Source organism: Dermacentor albipictus, chromosome 2 (assembly GCF_038994185.2).
Source record: "Dermacentor albipictus isolate Rhodes 1998 colony chromosome 2, USDA_Dalb.pri_finalv2, whole genome shotgun sequence".
NCBI lineage: Eukaryota > Metazoa > Arthropoda > Arachnida > Ixodida > Ixodidae > Dermacentor > Dermacentor albipictus.
Window position 1 is genome coordinate 161,002,077 of NC_091822.1, and position 18,642 is coordinate 161,020,718.

Consider the following 18,642-nt stretch of genomic DNA (forward strand, 5'->3'; position numbering starts at 1 on the left):
GGGAGATCGCGAAAGGCAGCGCCTGGGTGACGCGCGGCCAGGATTCACAGCGGCCGCCGCAGACAGACCTCCGCTCATGCAGCGCTTTGTTCCATACGGACGACGCGCGCTACTATGGCGCCATCTGGTAACCGTCGCCGCTGCCAAACGCGGCACTGTGCTTTTCACGCTTTCGCGATACCCCCTTCCTTCGTTTTCCACCTCGTCGTTCCGCGGCGCCCTCCTCCCCCGCTTTTCTCATCGCGTTCTCTTCGCTCTCGCCACTTTTTATTGCGATAGCAATCCGCCTTTTGCGATGCATTGTGGCGCCACTGTGCGGTGGCCACGAGAAACGATTTGGCAGGCGCCGCTCTCGCCGCGACAGACAGCCGCCGCACGCGAGACACGTGTGCTAGCAAGCAGCGTGCGAGTGAAAACAAGGTTTGGTGAAAACCGCAACAACGTGTGCGCACAGTTTGTCGCCGTCCGCTAGCCATGGAGCCCGCTGGTGACTGCTTTGTACCTGGAGGTTTCTTCAGCGTGACGAACGGCTGGAAAAAGCGCTTCGGCAACGTGAAAATACCCACGGAAGCGCAGCTCGAAGAACACATGGTGTCGAGCGGAGCGCGCTTCGCGCGACAGCAAATGAAAGGAACGATGTTCCAAGAAGAAGGATACGTGCGCAACGTCATGTACAACGACGTGTCAGCAGAATCCACGTGCGGACTTTTGCGTAGTATCTGCCTACCGTCAATGAAAGGCGGCTATTACATCGTGCACGCCGCGATTTCCAAGGCGTCGGGCTCCATCCTGGCTGGTCATTGCCTCTGCCCCGCAGGGTGAGCAAGCTTTCTATTCTACATCTGGAGCGCGACCTGCATGAACCGCGTGCAGGACATTTAAGTCTGATGGGTTAAATTTTGGAATTCATAACTATACCGGCCCTGCCGTTTTGGGCTAGCTGTTTGCTTATATAAAGGTACGGTTGCTTAAATGTTGAACAAATACACATACTGTAAATGAAGAAAGCGGGGAGTTCTTGTTTTTGCGCATTTGCATGTATACCGATCAACACGGTCGTGCAGCATACTTGTCTGCGACCGCACACAGCCTTGGATTGCCGGTATCACACAGTACAGTCGCCCAAATCTTTAACTGGTGTGCGGGAGCGGCGACTTTTCCGTGCGTCAGCGCCGTTTGACGGGGCGAGGCTGGAAACAGTCTGAGGCTAAGCGCATGCGGACAAAGCGCGCTCAGCTGGGCCCATCGTCTACTAGGCTGTTTCCAGCCTCGCCCCGTCAAACGGCGCTGACGCACGGAAAAGTCGCCGCTCCCGCACACCATTTAAAGATTTGGGCGACTGTACACTATTTAGAGGCATATAACGAGAATGACTTCCAAGTTTGGCTGTTTACTATAAAACCGCTAGTTGTACCTAACTTCGTGCCGGCATAGCTGTCTGACAAGCCGCATCGCATCGTTCAATGGTGCTGTTAATGTGTGCACATGGTGTTACAAGGCCAACGCGCGAGTGGTGGTGTGCGGCTCATGTCTGAGATTGGCGCATGTATTTCACGTTGAGTGACGTGAACTTAAACCCGTTCTTTCGAATTCATAAACACTTGATCCCATCTTTTCCTTGATGAATACCTGTTGAGCATGAAAACTCATCTCTTCTTCCATTTTATTCTTGCAGCCTGAGCGGCACATGCCAACATTTTGTTGGATTAATCCTTCATGCCATTCACTTGGCGCAAAAGGATGCGGCAACGTGCACGGAAGTTCCATGTGCTTGGATTGTTCCTGCCCAAGGTAAGAATGCTACTACTTAGCAAGCATTAGTTAACATAATAGGCGGCAAAGGTGCCTAAAAAATCTGTGATCACACTTTCGGCCCCTTTCTGCAAACGGTTCTTTGTGGCACCGTGTTGACCATTTAACGTGTTGTAAAATTGTTTGCATTCGTGGTAGCAGCTGTTGAATATCAACTCATTCACACAGCTACATTGTTTACAGCGTACATGAGTATTGGTATGTGGACAAATATAGGCTACTGGTTTTAATTAAGAACACATATTGGTGTCGCTTCAAAAATTCTTAACTACAAGACCTGCATAGAGAAAAAATAATCCCAAACTGCAACATTTAATTTTCTTACAATGGATGTGGTCGTTGGCTAAACATCACAGGAAGCACTTAAAATTTCGTTATTGTACTTGTACAAACAAAACTTTTTTTTTTCAGTCAAAAAGCATGAGCCACCTCTGCCTCTGCAAGACATCACTTTTCACACAAGGAAACATGAAGGTGCGAAAAGGCGGCGGTTTGATCCACTGCCAGGGCTCTCACCAAGTGACCCATCTCTGCTTGCTGCCGATCTCGAAAAGGTGGCAGCAAACTGCCTGCTTCTCCGTTATATGAGCAAAGAAAACTCAGGAGAATCACTTGTAAGTGCTACACTTAACTCTGCATGCTTGTGATCTGTTAAAATAAGAGTTAGCAGTGTTCCATCAGCATGTGACGACAGACAGGAACAGTTTGAGAGCCCCTTTTACTGTGCTTTTATGCGAAGTACAGTTTGCATCAGTATAACACTAATGTCAGTAGTGTTTATATATGGTGACTTTCTTTTATGCGAAGCATATTACGAGAGCTCAACCCAGCTCCTCAGGCGCGGCGGTGTCGCCTTCAATACCACGTGACACCGTGACGTCACGACAGAGGAGAAACGGGGCTCCAACTCGCGCCGTCGCTCGCGGCGGTATATAAGCAGCTGCGCTTGCCTGTGCTAGACACTCACGAGGTGAGATGCTTCCTGGAGGCAGAGCTGCTCGTTGGAATGAGAAGCGAAGGTTGCGGCGTGCTACAGAAACTGATTTTCTAGGTGGATTTGCTCAACTCTTGCAAGGTGGGCTGGGTGGGAATCGAACCAGGGTCTCCGGAGTGTGAGACGGAGACGCTGCCACGAGTACGATGCTTGAAAGCGGTACAAAAGCGCCTCTAGTGAATGCGGTGTTGCCTTAGAAACGAGCTGTTTCTAAGGCTCAGGCGTGCGTCGCTTGCTCAGGCGCACATTTCGTTGCCGCGCCGAACGCTGCGTTGCTCGACGCTCACCGCGTTCAATGCGGGGCGCGTAGTCGCTGCTCCGTAGCCCATTGTCTTACATCCCTTGGCGGGTCGACGGGAACGCTGTCGCGTTCCACTCTTGAAGGCGAAGCAGAGTAACGCATGAGTTGTTTCTTCGTCTAGCCGAACCAAATATAGCCAAGCAACAGCAGTTCACCAGGCTAAACAGTGGTTCAACAACTAAAATAAAGGCTAGTATGCTTCGCATCCTGGGCTTAACCTTAGCTAAGCCACAGCCATTTTTTTATCTCACTAAACAATCTGCAAGCTTAGCAATGAGATGATGCAGCAAACCTGTGATGTAAGTCTTGGTTAATTGAGGCAACTAAACCTCTTTAAAGCCAAAGTTATTTTAAAAATTCTGGCAGAACCTATCTCGTGATGACTGAAATAATGCGAGAGCATTCATGCACATACACACTGTTAAACTGACACAAACATCTGTTCAACTTCCATTCTATAGCGTGTCTTGTCCATGACAGCAGTAAGGGACTGTGAATTCCAAAGTGTGATACATTTAAGGGCTTTCAAATGCTGTGTGCCTTTACAAAAGACAAGACCTTTGACGCCTCCTGTAATACTGTAGGTATCAAGTCGGTGATGAACTCCCCAGTACCTGCTTCATAACTTCTTATAGCCACATGTGATTCACATAATTATCATGCGAGACTGTCCAATCACCTGCAACTTATGCAGCAAAGCATGTGAGTATAGCATGCTGGGCAAGTCTTATTAAATTATCTGTACATAGTTTCCTTAGTTACGTGTATTAAGTGTCCCTTGATTTCTCATACCATGCTTTATAGCTGAATGGAATAACTTCTCTACACAGAGCTGCTGAACCTAATTTTAAAGAATTTTAAATCTTGCGTTGGCATATCTGATGTGCATTGATTACTGTTTACCTCTACGTATGGCTTGAGTTTTTTCTATCCCCTTCTGCAACATGCACATTATTGCACTTTCATATTTACATTTGCTCTTGATTTACAGCACATGTTAGCACGAGTTCATGTCACTGCATCTGAATGTTTTTTTTTTAATTTCCTAATGCTAGTAAGCTTGTAGTTTGCTTACTTTCAAAACTGTTCTTTGCTCACCCTGAAAGAAGGCATTTAGAGTACGAATAAATAAAATGTGAAAAATGATTCAGAAGTACAATACTTAGTTTGCTTGTTTAACAACCATGCGCAATAAGGCATGCCAGGTATGAGACCACAATCTGAACCTATTTTGTTGCGCTTCTCACCACTGGCGCAATATGATGCTGTCAAAGACCTGTTTACAAAATCCTCAAATCTTTACTATGCTGCTTCGTATATTTCAAGCTGCACTACTATTCAAGGTAGTCACTAAGCTAACATTTGCATGTTATCTGCGCTGTCTAATGTAAAGCACTATATTCCAGGATGAACACAGTCCCAGTGAAGTGGCACCAGAAGCTTCAGACACTCCACTGGTCCCAGACATTGAAGACATCCACAGTGAGACCTGTCAAAGACTCATACAAGAGAGGTTTGATGGTAAGAAAGTCCACTTCCTTGTTTATTACTTTTTTCGCAACTTTTTGTCTTGGCACGTGTCATTCTGAGGCTGTCTCATTTATATAAGAATGCCCACCTATGTCTCTGGGCATCACCTTCACAAGTATCCCACTGAGCAGCAGATAATGCAGCAGTCAGTTTTAGACTTAGTGTCTTGTCATTTCTTAACTTTTACAGGGCTGTCGCATAACTCGATGTGTGTGAGCACCCACAGGGTCCTCAAACATATCTGCTTCATCTATGGCATGTTTGTGAAGCACTTTGTGAATGTATAATGGATGTTCCTTTAGCATGAGTCCATCACCTGGATTCATGCACGGCATTTGTCATATATATGTGTTGACTGTGTTTTAGCCGAGCATGGAATTGAAAGCATGCACATTTGTCTTGCTCTTCTTGTTTTTAGGCATGTTTAAATACTTGCAATACTGAACCAACTCTACGATTTAGCTATGTTGACCAGCATAATTAGCGAAAAAAAAATAAAACATAATGAGCACATGCAAGTTACAAGCTGCAGAAAAATTCTTATGTCACTGTGAAAGTAAGCTGTACAATTTTGTAGGAGATTAGTATCTACCTACATTTTAATCGTTGCAATATGCAGTTGTGTCATTTGACACAACCTAAGTACTTTAGCCTCTTTGAGTAGGCCTGTAGGGGTTTCTTTGTAGGAGTAAATAAAAGCTAACCTTATGGTATTAAGTTTCTGACAAGTGATTCAACATAAAAGAAAGTAAGGCGTGCAAACACCAACAAGAGAACTAGACAACATGGCATTTACTTAGTTTGGTTCTCTTGTATCCATGTTTGCATGCGTTACTTTCTTTTAGTGCGATTCGCTACCAACTAGCTGAACTTTCTCTCATTTTAAGCTTCATTTCTAGTACACTTAGCTCCTATCTGCAGCGTTTGTGTTGTCTGGTTCTCTTGTGTCCATGTTTGCACCCCTTCCTTCCACGATGAATCCCCACCAAATAGCTCAACATTGCCATGACAAGTGATGCTTTGTTGACGTCATGCTACTTCTCATTGCTTTAATACAATGTAATGCTTGCTGTACGACTTGTAAAACGGATTCTAAACCTATAAATTAACAATACTGTTTTTTTTGCAGCTATACAGGCCCTCTCGGTGGACAGCAGAGCAGTTATTCTCGAGTCGACGATTGGACAGGCTGCAAATCCAACCTGGCACATGGAGCGGATTGGTCGGCTAACTGCCTCAATGTTTAAAAGAATTGTGCGGTGCCGGAAACCTGACAGCATTGTTAAAGAAATACTTTACCCGCGGAGCTATAAAACTGAAGCCATGCACTATGGAAATGTGCACGAGCCAGATGCCGTTCAGGCATATGAACAGCTAATGGCCTGCATGGATAAGTCCATAACTGTGGGATATACAGGCCTGCACGTGCATGCTGAGCATCCCTTTATTGCTGCATCCCCAGATAGACTGGTATTTGAGGGCAGTGACATGGGGCTGCTAGAAGTTAAATGCCCGTTTTCTTTCAAAGGAAAAAGTATCGAAGAAGCTGCAGCTTCTCCAAAGTTTTGTTGTAGGGCAACAGGTAATGAAATTACATTGAAAAGGGAGCACGAATACTATTACCAGTTGCAGGGCCAAATGGCAGTGACAGGACTTAGCTGGTGCGACTTCGTTGTGTGGACTAATGCAGCATCCATTGCATCCTCCTTACACGTCGAAAGGATTTTCTTTGATGAGGCCATGTGGTCTCAGGAAATATTGCCAGCACTACTGAATTTCTATAGGAATGCTGTGCTAGCTGAGGAGCTGACCCAGCGAATTAGAAGAGGGCTTCCCCTGTATAGTTCTGCCAGGTATGTTGGCACTGCCAAAAGGAATCTGAAAACCTGCAGAAAGCAGGAGCCCCCTACTGCAAAAATAATGCTACGGGGTAGTATTCACACTGACGAAGAGCCGTGCAGGAAGAAGACGAAGACGACGATTGGAAGCTAGCGCGGGCTGTTGCCTCTTGGTCAACTGCGGCGTATTGCCTTGTAAATATACTTGTAAATAGCTTTTCGTCGGTGTCTTCCTACGTAACATATTTGGTGGAGGTGGACGTTCCCTGTACCTCGTCACGGAGCTTCGCAGTGGACGGTCCGTCGAGCCTACCTTCATGGCTCCCGGCGACGCCAACCCGACTCCACCGGCTCCGACACCTGCTGCCACTTCGACGACCTACATCACCCTCTCCGCTCCCCGTGATCCTGGCGTATTCTCGGCAAAAGATGGGGAAGACGTCGAGGACTGGATCAGCCTTTACGAGCACGTCAGCCGCAATAACCGGTGGGACCCAACTATCATGCTCGCCAACGTCGTCTTTTACCTCGGTGGCACACCTCGAGTTTGGTATCGGACGCACGAAGATGAGCTGACCAGTTGGGATTCGCTTAAGCAAAAGCTTCGAGACTTGTTCGGCAACCCCTACGGTCACCAACTTGCCGCGCAGAAGGCGCTTTCCGGTCGTGTGCAGACGTCAACGGAGCCCTACGTCACGTACATTCAGGACGTCTTGGCTCTATGCCGCAAAGTTGACGCACACATGACTGAGTCAGACAAGGTCTCCCACATCCTCAAAGGCATTGCCGATGACGCCTTCAACTTGCTCGTGTTTAACAACGTCGCGACGGTGGATGCAGTTATAAAAGAGTGCCGCCGCCTGGAATTCGCTAAAAGCCGCCGTATCGACCAACAGTTTGCCCGTCTGCCCAACACCCCAGCGACATCTTCCTGTGCCGACGCTCCTCGTCCCAACAACACTGGCGATGTTACCAGGATTGTCCGGCGTGAGATCGAGGCCGCCTATCCGGCTGCGTTCGACTCCAGCCCCTCCAATGCACCTGCAGTCACTGTTTCCCTGATCCAGGCAGTTGTCCGCCAGGAGTTCGCCAACATGGGTATTCACACAATCTGCTCGGCCCATCGCCCTGATCCCCACCCGGCATCTTCGATTCCACCCCGTCCCGCACCTTCTTACCCTCCACGTTTCCGCAACCCCTCTGAATGGCGCACTGCAGACGACAAGCCAATTTGTTTTCACTGCCATCGAATTGGACACATTTCTCGGCACTGCCGCAGTCGCTGGAGTTCCCTGAACCAGTCTACATATAAATCGAGGGTTCGACGGAAGCCCGTCTGGTCGGGATGAAGCATTGAAGAAGTAAAACGAAGGACACCGACCAACATAGAAGTGCTAAAAAATGAAAAAATCTAAAAGACGTTTCGGCTTTGCTACGGAAGGAAGCCTTGTTCACAATGGTATGACGGAAGGTTCATGGAAGCTTATGTATGCTTTAGAACGTGACGTAAGCAGCGCGTGTATGACGGGGGGAGGGTCCCCTCATTTCGATTAAGCGTGTGACGTGTTTTTTGTATCTCCAGTGACTCCAGATACAGACGCGATTTGTGGTTTCTTTCTTGGCCGATAATTCTCGAGCGATCCCAGTCGATATTGTGGCCCGTTGCCAAAAAACACGTCACACGCTTAATCAAAATGAGGGGACCCTCCCCCCGTCATACACGCGCTGCTTACGTCACGTTCTAAAGCATACATAAGCTTCCATGAACCTTCCGTCATACCATTGTGAACAAGGCTTCCGTAGCGAAGCCGAAACGTCTTTTAGATTTTTTCATTTTTTAGCACTTCTATGTTGGTCGGTGTCCTTCGTTTTACTTCTTCAGTCTACATATACTGCCTACTCTCGCCCCTTAGGTGGCCTTTCTCGTCCCTATGCTGCCCGCTCAGATAATGCCGCCACCGATTCTCCTGCGCCGAACCGACCCTATTCTCGTTCGCCTTCGCCCCAACGACGACAATCTCGCTCTCCCCAGCCCCGTCGTTCCTATTCGCCGACTCTCTTCGGACGCCGCTCCCAGCCGGAAAACTAGACGATGCAGCGCCTCGAGGTGACGCTGCATTGCTCCCTACGCCGCCAAATCCTCTCCTGACGTTGCCCACCCATCTGAACCTTCTTGACGTGCAAGTCGACGGTGTTCCTGTATCAGCTCTCATAGACACTGGGGCGCATTTGTCGGTAATGAGCGCGGATCTTCGTAACCGGCTGAGGAAAATAATCACGCCCGCCACGACGCCTGTTGTCCGTATCGCCGATGGCGGAACAGCCCCCGTAATTGGTATGTGTGCCGCCCGAGTCTCCTTCGCCGATCGCTCCACTACCGTGCTATTCACAGTCATCGCTCACTGTCCCCACGACATCATCCTCGGCTTCCTCTCCGCACATTCTGCTCTCATCGATTGCTCCGCCAGTACTCTCCGCCTCCGAGACATATCGCTGCGAGTACTCATCGAGCGTCTGCGCTCTGCACCTACCGACGCATCCGTTCGCCGATATGTCCTCCAGGGCGGCATTCTGTACCGAAGGAGCTTCCTCCCTGACGGCCCTGATCTTCTTCTTGTCGTGCCACAACATCTACGACAGACTGTGCTCTTTCAGATGCATGACGCACCCACTGCAGGACATCTTGGCGTAACCCGCACGTACGACCGCGTCCGCCGCCGCTTCTATTGGCCTGGTCTTGCTCGCTCCGTCCGACGCTATGTTGCTGCCTGTGATCCCTGCCAGCGTCGGAAAACGCCTCAGGTGCTACCTTCCGGTCATCTCCAGCCGATCGCCGTCCCTGCGGAACCGTTTTTTCGTGTTGGATTAGACCTCCTCGGTCCCTTTCCCACGTCATCCTCTGAGAACAAATGGGTAGCCGTCGCAACTGATTACGCCACCCGATACGCTATCACGCGAGCTCTACCTACCAGTTGCGCCACTGACGTCGCGGACTTTCTCTTGCCTGACATTATCTTAGTGCATGGCGCCCCGCGACAGCTGCTTACTGACCACGGTCGTAACTTCCTCTCGAAAGTTGTCGCCGACATTGTGCGTTCCTGCTCTATTCAACACAAGCTGACTACCTCATACCATCCTCAAACCAATGGCCTGACAGAGCGCTTAAACCGTACCCTTACCGACATGCTGTCCAAGTACGTTTCGAAGGACCACCACGACTGGGACGTTGCCCTTCCTTACGTCACCTTTGCTTACAATTCTTCCCGGCACGACACCGCCGGATTTTCTCCATTTTATCTACTCTACGGTCGCGAACCGACCTTGCCCCTTGACACGGTACTTCCTCCTGCTGCGACCTCAACAACCGAGTATGCGCGCGACGCCATCGCCCTCGCCGATCATGCACGCCAGCTTGCCCGTGCTCGACTGACGGACTCGCAAACCACGCAGCAGCGTCAGTACAACGCCCGCCACCGTGACGTACAGTTTTCGCCTGGTGCACTCGTGCTCCTGTGGTCGCCCTGTCGTCACGTTGGACTTTCCGAAAAGCTCCTTTCGCGATACACAGGGCCCTACCGCGTGCTTCGCCAGGTGACGCCTGTGACTTATGAAATTGCTCCTCTGAGCTCAACCTCGTGATCTACTCTGGCGTCCAGTGATGTCGTGCACGTCAGTAGGCTCAAGAGCTACTACACTGCTTCCGAGTCCAGCCTTTAGTCGCTCCGGGGCGGCGCTTTTGCCGCCGGGGGTAATGCTACGGGGTAGTATTCCCACTGACGAAGAGCCGCGCAGGAAGAAGACGAAGACGACGATTGGAAGCTAGCGCGGGCTGTTGCCTCTTGGTCAACTGCGGCGTATTGCCTTGTAAATATACTTGTAAATAGCTTTTCGTCGGTGTCTTCCTACGTAACAATATGTACACCACAAAGAGAATGAAGTCATTGTCAAGGAGGTGGGACAAAACAATGGCCTGATACGGAAGGGCGTATGTGAGTCGGCTAATTACGAATGCGTGAACCAGGCTGATGGTCTCTCCCTTAGTTAGGCCGTCTCTGCTTCTTGCCACTCTCCTTATCATTCTGGCCACGTTTCCTGTGACCGCCTTTAGTTTTTGTAGGGTGTGAGATGTTCCAGCATTCTGCTGTATCCACATCCCCAATATTCTGAGTGTCTCCACTTCACGAATAGGCACCCCGTCGAGAGTCAAAGTGAGCGGCACCCAGTCCTTCTTTCTTGCGTACTTCGCACGCACCCGAATGAATTCCGATTTTTCGGGTGCGCATGCCATGTCCGCCGCCCTCGCGTATTCCACGACTGCGTCTATGGCCTTTTGAAGGGTTTCTTGCTTGTCCCCGTAGGACCCCTGGTGAGCCCAGAACGTGATATCATCGGCATATATCGCACAACCGAGATTCGGGTGCTTATCTAGCTCCAGGGCTAGCTTTCTCATCCCTACATTGAATAGCAGTGGAGAGAGTATAGCTCCCTGGGGGGACCTCTGTCGGGACAGTTGAAGGTGTCGGACCTCGTGGAGCCTAATCCGATTGTGGCCGTGCGGTGGCTGAGGAACGAGCGCACGTAGTTATAAATTCGCGATCCACAGTTCACCGCGAATAGCGTGGTGGGAGATGCTGTCGAAGGCCTTTTTGATGTCCAATGCCAGTACAAATTTATCTTCCGACCCTCTGTTGGGGTGCAGGACCTCGTGCTTTAGTAGTAGAAAAATGTCCTGTGCTGACACGTGGGCTCGGAAACCGAACATGTTGGAGGGGAACATGTTGTTTAGCTCTATGTGGTTCGAGAGCCGGACCTGCACAACCTTTTCAAAGAGTTTCCCCGCGCACGACGTTAGGGAGATGGGTCGAAGGTTGTTGATGTTACGAGGCTTACCTGGTTTTGGAATAAGAATAATTTTTGCTTCCTTCCATTCTTTTGGAAGGACGCCGTCCTCTGTCCAGACCGTGTCGTTAAAGAATTTGGTCAAGCTCTTTAGCGTGTCATCACTTAGATTGCGAATCATTGCGTTCGTGACCTGATCTACCCCTGGGGTTGTGTTTTTCTTGAAGGAGTGTGCCGCTGCGTAAACCTTCAAAGGTTACGGGGGCGTCCAGTTCCGGTTGGTCCTGACCTTCGTAAACGGGTTTGGTGGATTGCCCGGTCGGTACAGTACCTACGTATATCTCTTTAATTTTGTCTATGATGTCAGCTTCCCGACCTTCAAACTCGTTTTCAAGCAGCTTAAGTGTGCGATTCGCGACTGTTTTTGTTTCTCCCGGGTCAATCATACTTCGAAGAATGCGCCATGTTTTCTTTGTAGTCAACGTGCCCCGAAGCGAGTCGCTGAACTGACACCAATTGCTGTCGCTTAGCTTTTGTGCGTATTCGTTAGCTTCCTGCGCTAGCTGAGCTATCCGTATCCTGAGTTTACGATTAAGCTTCTGCCTTTTCCACCTTTTTGTGAGGCCTCTCCGGGCTTCCCAGAGATGCAACAGGTGATGATCCACGGCTGGAGCCTCCGTTGTCGTTTCAATTGTTTTGGTGACCCTAGAGTGAATAACTCGGATCTGCTCGGCCCATTCTCCTACGTCTGTTATGCTGCCGATTGTTTTCTGTTTTTCACGAAATTTGGTCCAGTCGGATAGCCTTGCCTTGCCAATAGCTCTTCGAATCCTGGCTGCATTAACCGATATGCTTAAGATATAGTGATCACTTCCTAGGTTTTCACCTAGGTTCGTCCATCGCGTCTCACTTTCGTTGTTGGTGAACGTGAGGTCGGGGGAAGTGTCCTGGGACACGCTGTTCCCGATTCGCGTTGAGAGATCCGGTTGAGTTAGCTGAAAAAGTCCGTAGCGCGTTAAAGTCGCCTAACAATATTAATTTGTCCCTACCTTGAGCGAGTCGCACTGGGTGGCCACCACGTTTCCAAAATCCGCCTGTTGTTCTCTGGGAGAACTATAAACGCTGACAATAATTGTTTTAGGTTTGCCCCTTTTCTGCGGCCAAATCGTGATTATCTGGTGCTGAATAGGTTCCCGGAAAAAATAATTTACGCTAATCGCGACATCCTTCTTGGCAAAGGTGGCTACTTGAGGGTAGTCAGGGTGAGCATAAAGCTCGTAGCCTTTGAGTTTTTGATTTTGTTTCCCTATTTCCTGAATACAGATAACGTCGGGAGGGATTGGCGCCGATTCTATGTAGTGCGTGAAATTAGCCAATTTAGTGCATAGCGTGCAGCAATTCCATTGCCAGATTTCAATGTGTCCGCTCTTTGTGTTGCCATATTATCCATGGATATTACTGTCGCTATCAGTGTGCTCTATAGCTTTCGGAGTCCTGGTAGGAGCTCCCGGACTTTGACTGACCCTCTTTCGGGGGACGGCTGCGGCTTTTGTTTGCACATCTTCTACCATTCGTTTGAGTTTGTGTAGCTCTGCGAACATTAGTTGCATGTTTTGTGCTAACTGTTGCAGCGTTAACGAATGAGTGCTGGAGACGGTACTTTGTTGCAGTGATGTTTGTGGTGGTGATTTGGAAGTGTGGTCCGCAATTTGTGTGATGTTTGTGGTGGTGATTTGGAAGTGTGGTCCGCAATTTGTATGGGTTGCTGTGATGTGCTGTTGTTTGCCGTGCGCTTAAAAGCTTCAAACTCGGCTCGTAGCTCGGCTAAACTGTTTCGAAGTATTTTGTTTTCTATGGCAAAATGAAAAGAAATAGCATGGCCTAAGCAAATTGTGTAGCATTGGTGATAACTATAGCCGTTACGTCTATAGACATAACAAAATAAATGTGCAGTGTACATGGAAGATAACTGAAAAAGCAGTATCATTTATTCAGAGATGGAAAATACAAATTTCCTCAGAAGGTAGCACAGTAGACAGTGTCGTCGTAAGTACACGTGATATAGTATGAGAGTACACTGTTGTTACAGTCTGGTCTCTTCTGGTCATAAGCATGGTAAAGGAGGCTCATTTGAAGTAGAGATGTGCGAGCTGGCTACTTGTTCTCATTATTGATTGAAATGATTGGCTGTAGAAAATTGCACAAAAAGGCGCAAGTCCTAAAAATGCTGTCAATAATGTCGAGCATGTTGATTGGCAGTGGTTTGTCTAAAAAATGAAATTCTTTGATACGTCTTATGACTCGCTCAACATGGATCCTAGCGCCAGCTATTTTTCGGGTGGCAATCACGTCACTAGCTGACAATTGGTTCCCCATTTTAAATGGTGGCATGTGGATTTGAATAGATGGTGGAAAAACGCCCTCCAACCTAAAGCCTTTGTCGACCATCACACCGTCCCCCGCATCTAATAAACCCAGTAGGCCCGATTTTTCGACAACTTCGCTATCACTAACATGCCCACCCCACAAATCTGGCACAAATGAAACGTAGCCATCTGGTGTTACCCCAACAAGTGCTTTGAACGTGTTATAATGCTTGTACGAGGAGAAAGTATGCCTCTGTGCCTGTAGTTTTGAAGGTCTTTGGATTCTCACCTCTGTGCAATCAAGGATGACTCTAGTGTTTGAGAAGTCGCTGAATGCCATTGGCATGTGCCTTTTGATCTCTGCTAATGTGGGAAACCTTGTCAATGCTGAGAGCTCTTTATCAAGAAAAATTACCCATGTACAAAAGATGCGACTAAGGCATGACTGAGAAATTCCAAAGATTCGAGCCACTTCCTTGGCACAAACACCAGTCCTGAGCCTATACAGCACCATGAAAAGTTCTTCGCGCTTGGAGAGCTGTCTTTCCTTTGCTTGTGTTTTTCCTCCATCCCAATAAACCATGCGTTCTGCATTTTTTTCAATGTGCTTAAAGAGTGCTTCAAACTGTTCCTTACTTTGCAGTCCTGTATAAAACTTAAAAGACGATTTGTGAATAGTATCCACAGAAAACGTGCAGCGTTTTAGCTTTCTGCATTGCAGTTCTAGGTCCCTGACTTTCCGTTGTAATGCCACATTTTCAGTTAATAGGTGGTCAGTGTTCTCCTCTCTGCTTAAGGGCGTTGGCTCTAGGACCTCCTGTGGCTCAGTGAGCATTGGGGATGTTGCAAGCAGCAAGAGTGCATCAGCTGCTCCTTCCTCGTCGAATGAAGAGTCTGCACCTGCATTTGCATCAACAAATGCAATAAAGTGACGCTATTGCTTTAGACACAATTCATTGAACACTGACATTTACTCTGAGCATTCGCACTTTGTGCGGAGTGCACTACTCTAATGACCTGGTCACCTGAAAGCAAATTATGGATAATTCATATGTCGCAAACGTGCAAGACTCGCAATGAGCAACATAAGGTGAGCCTCAGAAAACATTTCCAGCTGCATAATGTGACAGTGTGCTTGCCATTAGTTCAAAAGCCACTGCTCACCCTGAACACAGGACGTGTCTGGTTCCCCATCACTGTGGCCTTTACAAGTTCCTCCTTGACCTGAAACCTCTGTACCTGTGACGTAAAGTGAGTAATAAAATAGTATGAGTACACACAAAAACGCATGACTCGGATAGGGCATGAAGTGTAGTTCTTAGGGCAAATATCACGTTTCACCACTGCATATATTCCTTTATAGTGTGCCATAGTGCTTGGCGTACATACACAGGTAATGGGAGGCCAACAGAATGTCAGTTTGCATACGTGTTTTACCCACATAAAGTATATGTACACCTACAAAAATGCCAGAAAATGGCCAGTATGCCCAGAACCGGTGATACCTGCTGTTGGTGGAGCGCCTTTTTTCCTCTTGGAACGCGCCGCGGTACGAACATGGCGGTCGACCGCGTCCTTCTTTCTGAACTGGTCTGTATACACGAACAGCGTCGGTATGAAGTCCGGATGTCTGGGTGACAGTGAAGGTGCCCCTGGAATGTGTCCGTTACACAATAAGACGCGCCACTCGACTCCAGAAAGCGCAGCACGGGAAAATGAGCCATAGTACAAACCGTACAACATCGCTATTCGCTAAACGAACATAAGCTTTCTTCAAGAAATATTACTATACTCGGTGTCGACAAGAATGATGAAACGACAAATAGCAGCGATTGCTAACTAGCACCATCAGCTACTTAAACAGTGCACGCCGTTTCCAAATCTGCCCGGCAGTGCAGGCGCGCTTGGCTCCAACGGATAACTACGCCGACATCACGAGCACTCGCTGAACGCTTATGAAGTAGTAAAAGTGTGCACGGTGTAAAGTTGCTAAAGACTGCGTTCTAGCGGCGGCCGCACAGAGGTGACAGCAAAAAAACAAAGTAAAGCACAACGCGGCGGCCGCACAGAGATGACGACAAAAAAGAATAAAAAAAAATAAAGCACCGCGTTTCACTCGGCCGGCTCGCGCGAGCAAGAGATCGTTTGTTTCGCTAGCTCAAACACATTTGCGTCTTTCTCGAGATTATTCGTATGAGTCAGTAACGACAAAAACAGAGAACTACGTATGTGGATGCATACCTGTCACAAAGTGCTTCCCGCAGAGTCGAGATGCTGCTGACGGCTGCCATGGACGCCCTTGCGCATCTTGCCGCTTCACAGCCCTAATCCAGGCTTCACGGCGCTGTCGATCTCGTTTTACCGACGGAAATCGGAAAAACCGCACTGTCCTGCTGGGACTGTCACGTGAACTGCAGCCGTACGCGACACACGACATTGGCATCGCGCCAAATTTCGATGTCAATATGTTAGGAAGGCCTGCCGTGCGCGCGGCAGCGAGAATAGCGCAGCTGAGAATGCCCCGGCCGTCCGCCGTCTGCTCTAGCGCCTGCCAAATCGCTTCGCTCCTCAGCCGCTAGGGCACTGCGCATGCGCAGTTCGGCGTCGCAAAAGGCGGATTATATGGACACTCGAATCGCATTTCTACCGTCGTCATAGTGCTCCGTAGAAAGTCCAAACAGAATTTCATCGTCGCCGCACGCCGTACGCTGTATCAATGCCTCCTTTACTAGATGCCAGCCGCGTTGCTCGCTTTCCCATTGCGGCGGCGGTTCCCTTAGTTGAAGTTAGTTCAGCATAAATTCCGTGAGGCGGCGCTCGTTGCCTTTTCAACTTCCGGCGGATGTGGCAGCGGCGGCTGAATGCTCCGCCGGCGCTTTATATGCGCGGGCGTCTGTTAGCGAGCGTTATCACGGGCCTCCGAGATGGCAACAGACGCCATGGTAATCTCAGAGGCCGCAGCACGTGATCTAGGTTGCAGACGCCCGCCACAAGCGACGCTCGTTGCCTTTTCGCGGAGGAGAGAAAAGGGAGAGGGCCAGGAACCGAGTTTACGGACAACGCGGCTGGCATCTAGTAAAGGAGGCATTGGCTGTATGTGCACGTGAAACACGGAGGAAGGAAACTAAGGAGAGGCCCTGACGTCACTCTTTGTGAAGCAAAAGTGAAGCCGGAAGTTGGCGTTGCTCATGGCGATGCTCCGCCTTTTGTGCCACCCTCCTCTCTTGTTTACATCTTTCGCGAAACCACGCCGCGCTGCGCGTGGTTTCGCGCGCGGAGCGCTCGCGCTCGCGCAACATCCGGCAGAGCACGGTGCAGGTAACACAGCGCAACAAGACACGGTGACTAACGCAAACCCGCCCACACAGCGCCTTTGCCACGGCACGAAACCTACCAGAGCAACACGTGTGAGCGCTCAAACAACGCCGCCATTGTGGCCCAAAAGGCGTGGCCATACAGCAAAAAAAATAAAAAAAGCAGCAAAAAAATGAGAACCTACCACGTGATTTCCGCCACATTTTTCTCCTAGCGCGCGGAGGGGGTAGGGCCTCTCCTTAGTTTCCTTCCTCCGTGACGTGAAAGCTTCAGCCGGGTCAGCCGACAATCGGGGTCAGCCGACGATCGCGGCCCAATCTCGCGCGCGCGAGGGAGGTAGACGGGGTGGAAACGCGACCTCTTTTGTCGCACGCGAAGCACGGGGCTAGTTTGATCAATGGGTCGCAACGGAACCAAAACAAAAACGACAAAGAAACACGATATTTTTTGACCGGAAGGAAAACGTAACCATAACGTTTTCGGACCGCTAGGTGGGGAAGCAGAGCGCCCCGCCCGAGCGGGGCGCTCTGCTTCTTTTTTCTTTTTCCGCGAGCCTCTCCGCTGGCGCAACGGTGGAGACCGCGAGCGGAGCGAAACGTAAACCCGCTGAGCTAAAAGTCTCTATTCTCGGCTGTCCTATCGCAAGGACGGCTCTGCGCTGTCTTAGGTTATGTTAGGTAAATGAAAGGGGACACTAAACAGATAGATCGGTCGAACCATCGGTCGAACTATAGACGCTGTTGTTCTCGCCAACGTGACGTAATGTGTGCGCGTGCTCACGTTACGTCGAACTATATATCGGCCTTAACGGCTGGATTGGCGCACCGACAGCGAGCCCTTTCACGGGCGGGTTCTTGCCGCCTCTCGTCGAAGGCTGCCAGTTTCTCGGGGGAACGCCGAACGCGTGGCCCTCCCACCCATTTTCTGAGAGTGAACTGAACACAAACGAAGAAACGAAGCCGGCGCAGCGCGCGTGACGCCCTTACCTGCCCTTTCCCTCCCCGGCGGAAGTGAAATGGCTCTGATTGGTTGCGCGCGTTGCGTGAGCGCGCGCCTATGCATCTGGAATCCTTGCTAGTGTCTCACACTCGATCCGGCCCAGACGCAGCTGTCGCCTCATCAAACCGCCCTATTCCGCAGCCGCTCTGTTCTGGGAACTAACCGCGTCGAGCCGAGTTTCGCCGTCGCCAGTAATTTGGCCTTCATTTGACCGCAGCTTCGCCGTAGCTTTGGCAACGCGCCGCGCCGAGTTCCGCCGCCGGCTTCGCGCATGCCTTCTTCGCAGCTGCGTCGCCGCCTGAACACGTGACTCGCCGCGCACCTGGCAGCACTGGCCAGGTGCAGCGGTGCGCTCGCCTAGCCAGTGCTAGCTTGGCCATGGATGAGAGCGAGGCCAGACCGCCCATCTTCTTTGAGTGTTGCGCGGGAGCGGGAAGCTTTGAGCTGTCGTCGCCAAGCGACGTCTGACCACCCTGCGGATATCGCCCATTGAACTGCTTCACTTGAGATGGTCCGGAATGCAACAGGCCTCGCATCGTCGAACAATGCGTGTCTACCAAAGTCTAATAACAGTCGTGCCTAGTCACCGAACTAGGCATAGTCGTCATACCTGGCTTAACAATGATTGTGTACCTAAGTATCATAATT

The 18,642-nt window shown here is 49.8% G+C and overlaps 2 protein-coding genes across 4 annotated transcripts; one reads left to right on the forward strand and one right to left on the reverse strand.

Moving 5' to 3' along the window:
- The first annotated feature begins 308 nt into the window (after positions 1-308).
- LOC139055587 (uncharacterized) lies at positions 309-7,897 on the forward strand. 3 transcript variants are annotated; one of them, XM_070533105.1, is made up of 5 exons: positions 309-818; positions 1,676-1,791; positions 2,224-2,426; positions 4,514-4,628; positions 5,767-7,897. In XM_070533105.1, exons 1-5 carry the CDS (start codon positions 475-477, stop codon positions 6,627-6,629), a joined length of 1,641 nt encoding a protein of 546 aa, XP_070389206.1. In that variant the 5' UTR covers positions 309-474; the 3' UTR covers positions 6,630-7,897. The 3 variants fall into 3 exon arrangements, with proteins under 3 accessions (XP_070389206.1, XP_070389209.1, XP_070389208.1); XM_070533108.1 differs by having other exon boundaries at positions 4,514-4,620; XM_070533107.1 differs by having other exon boundaries at positions 310-818; positions 4,514-4,620.
- Positions 7,898-13,278: 5,381 nt separating this feature from the next.
- On the reverse strand, positions 13,279-16,232 carry LOC139056199 (uncharacterized). Its single transcript, XM_070534224.1, has 4 exons — positions 15,922-16,232; positions 15,186-15,332; positions 14,845-14,919; positions 13,279-14,580 (listed from the first exon to the last, which is right to left on the reverse strand). Exons 1-4 carry the CDS (start codon positions 16,121-16,123, stop codon positions 13,469-13,471), a joined length of 1,536 nt encoding a protein of 511 aa, XP_070390325.1. The 5' UTR covers positions 16,124-16,232; the 3' UTR covers positions 13,279-13,468.
- Between the last annotated feature and the right edge of the window lie 2,410 nt (positions 16,233-18,642).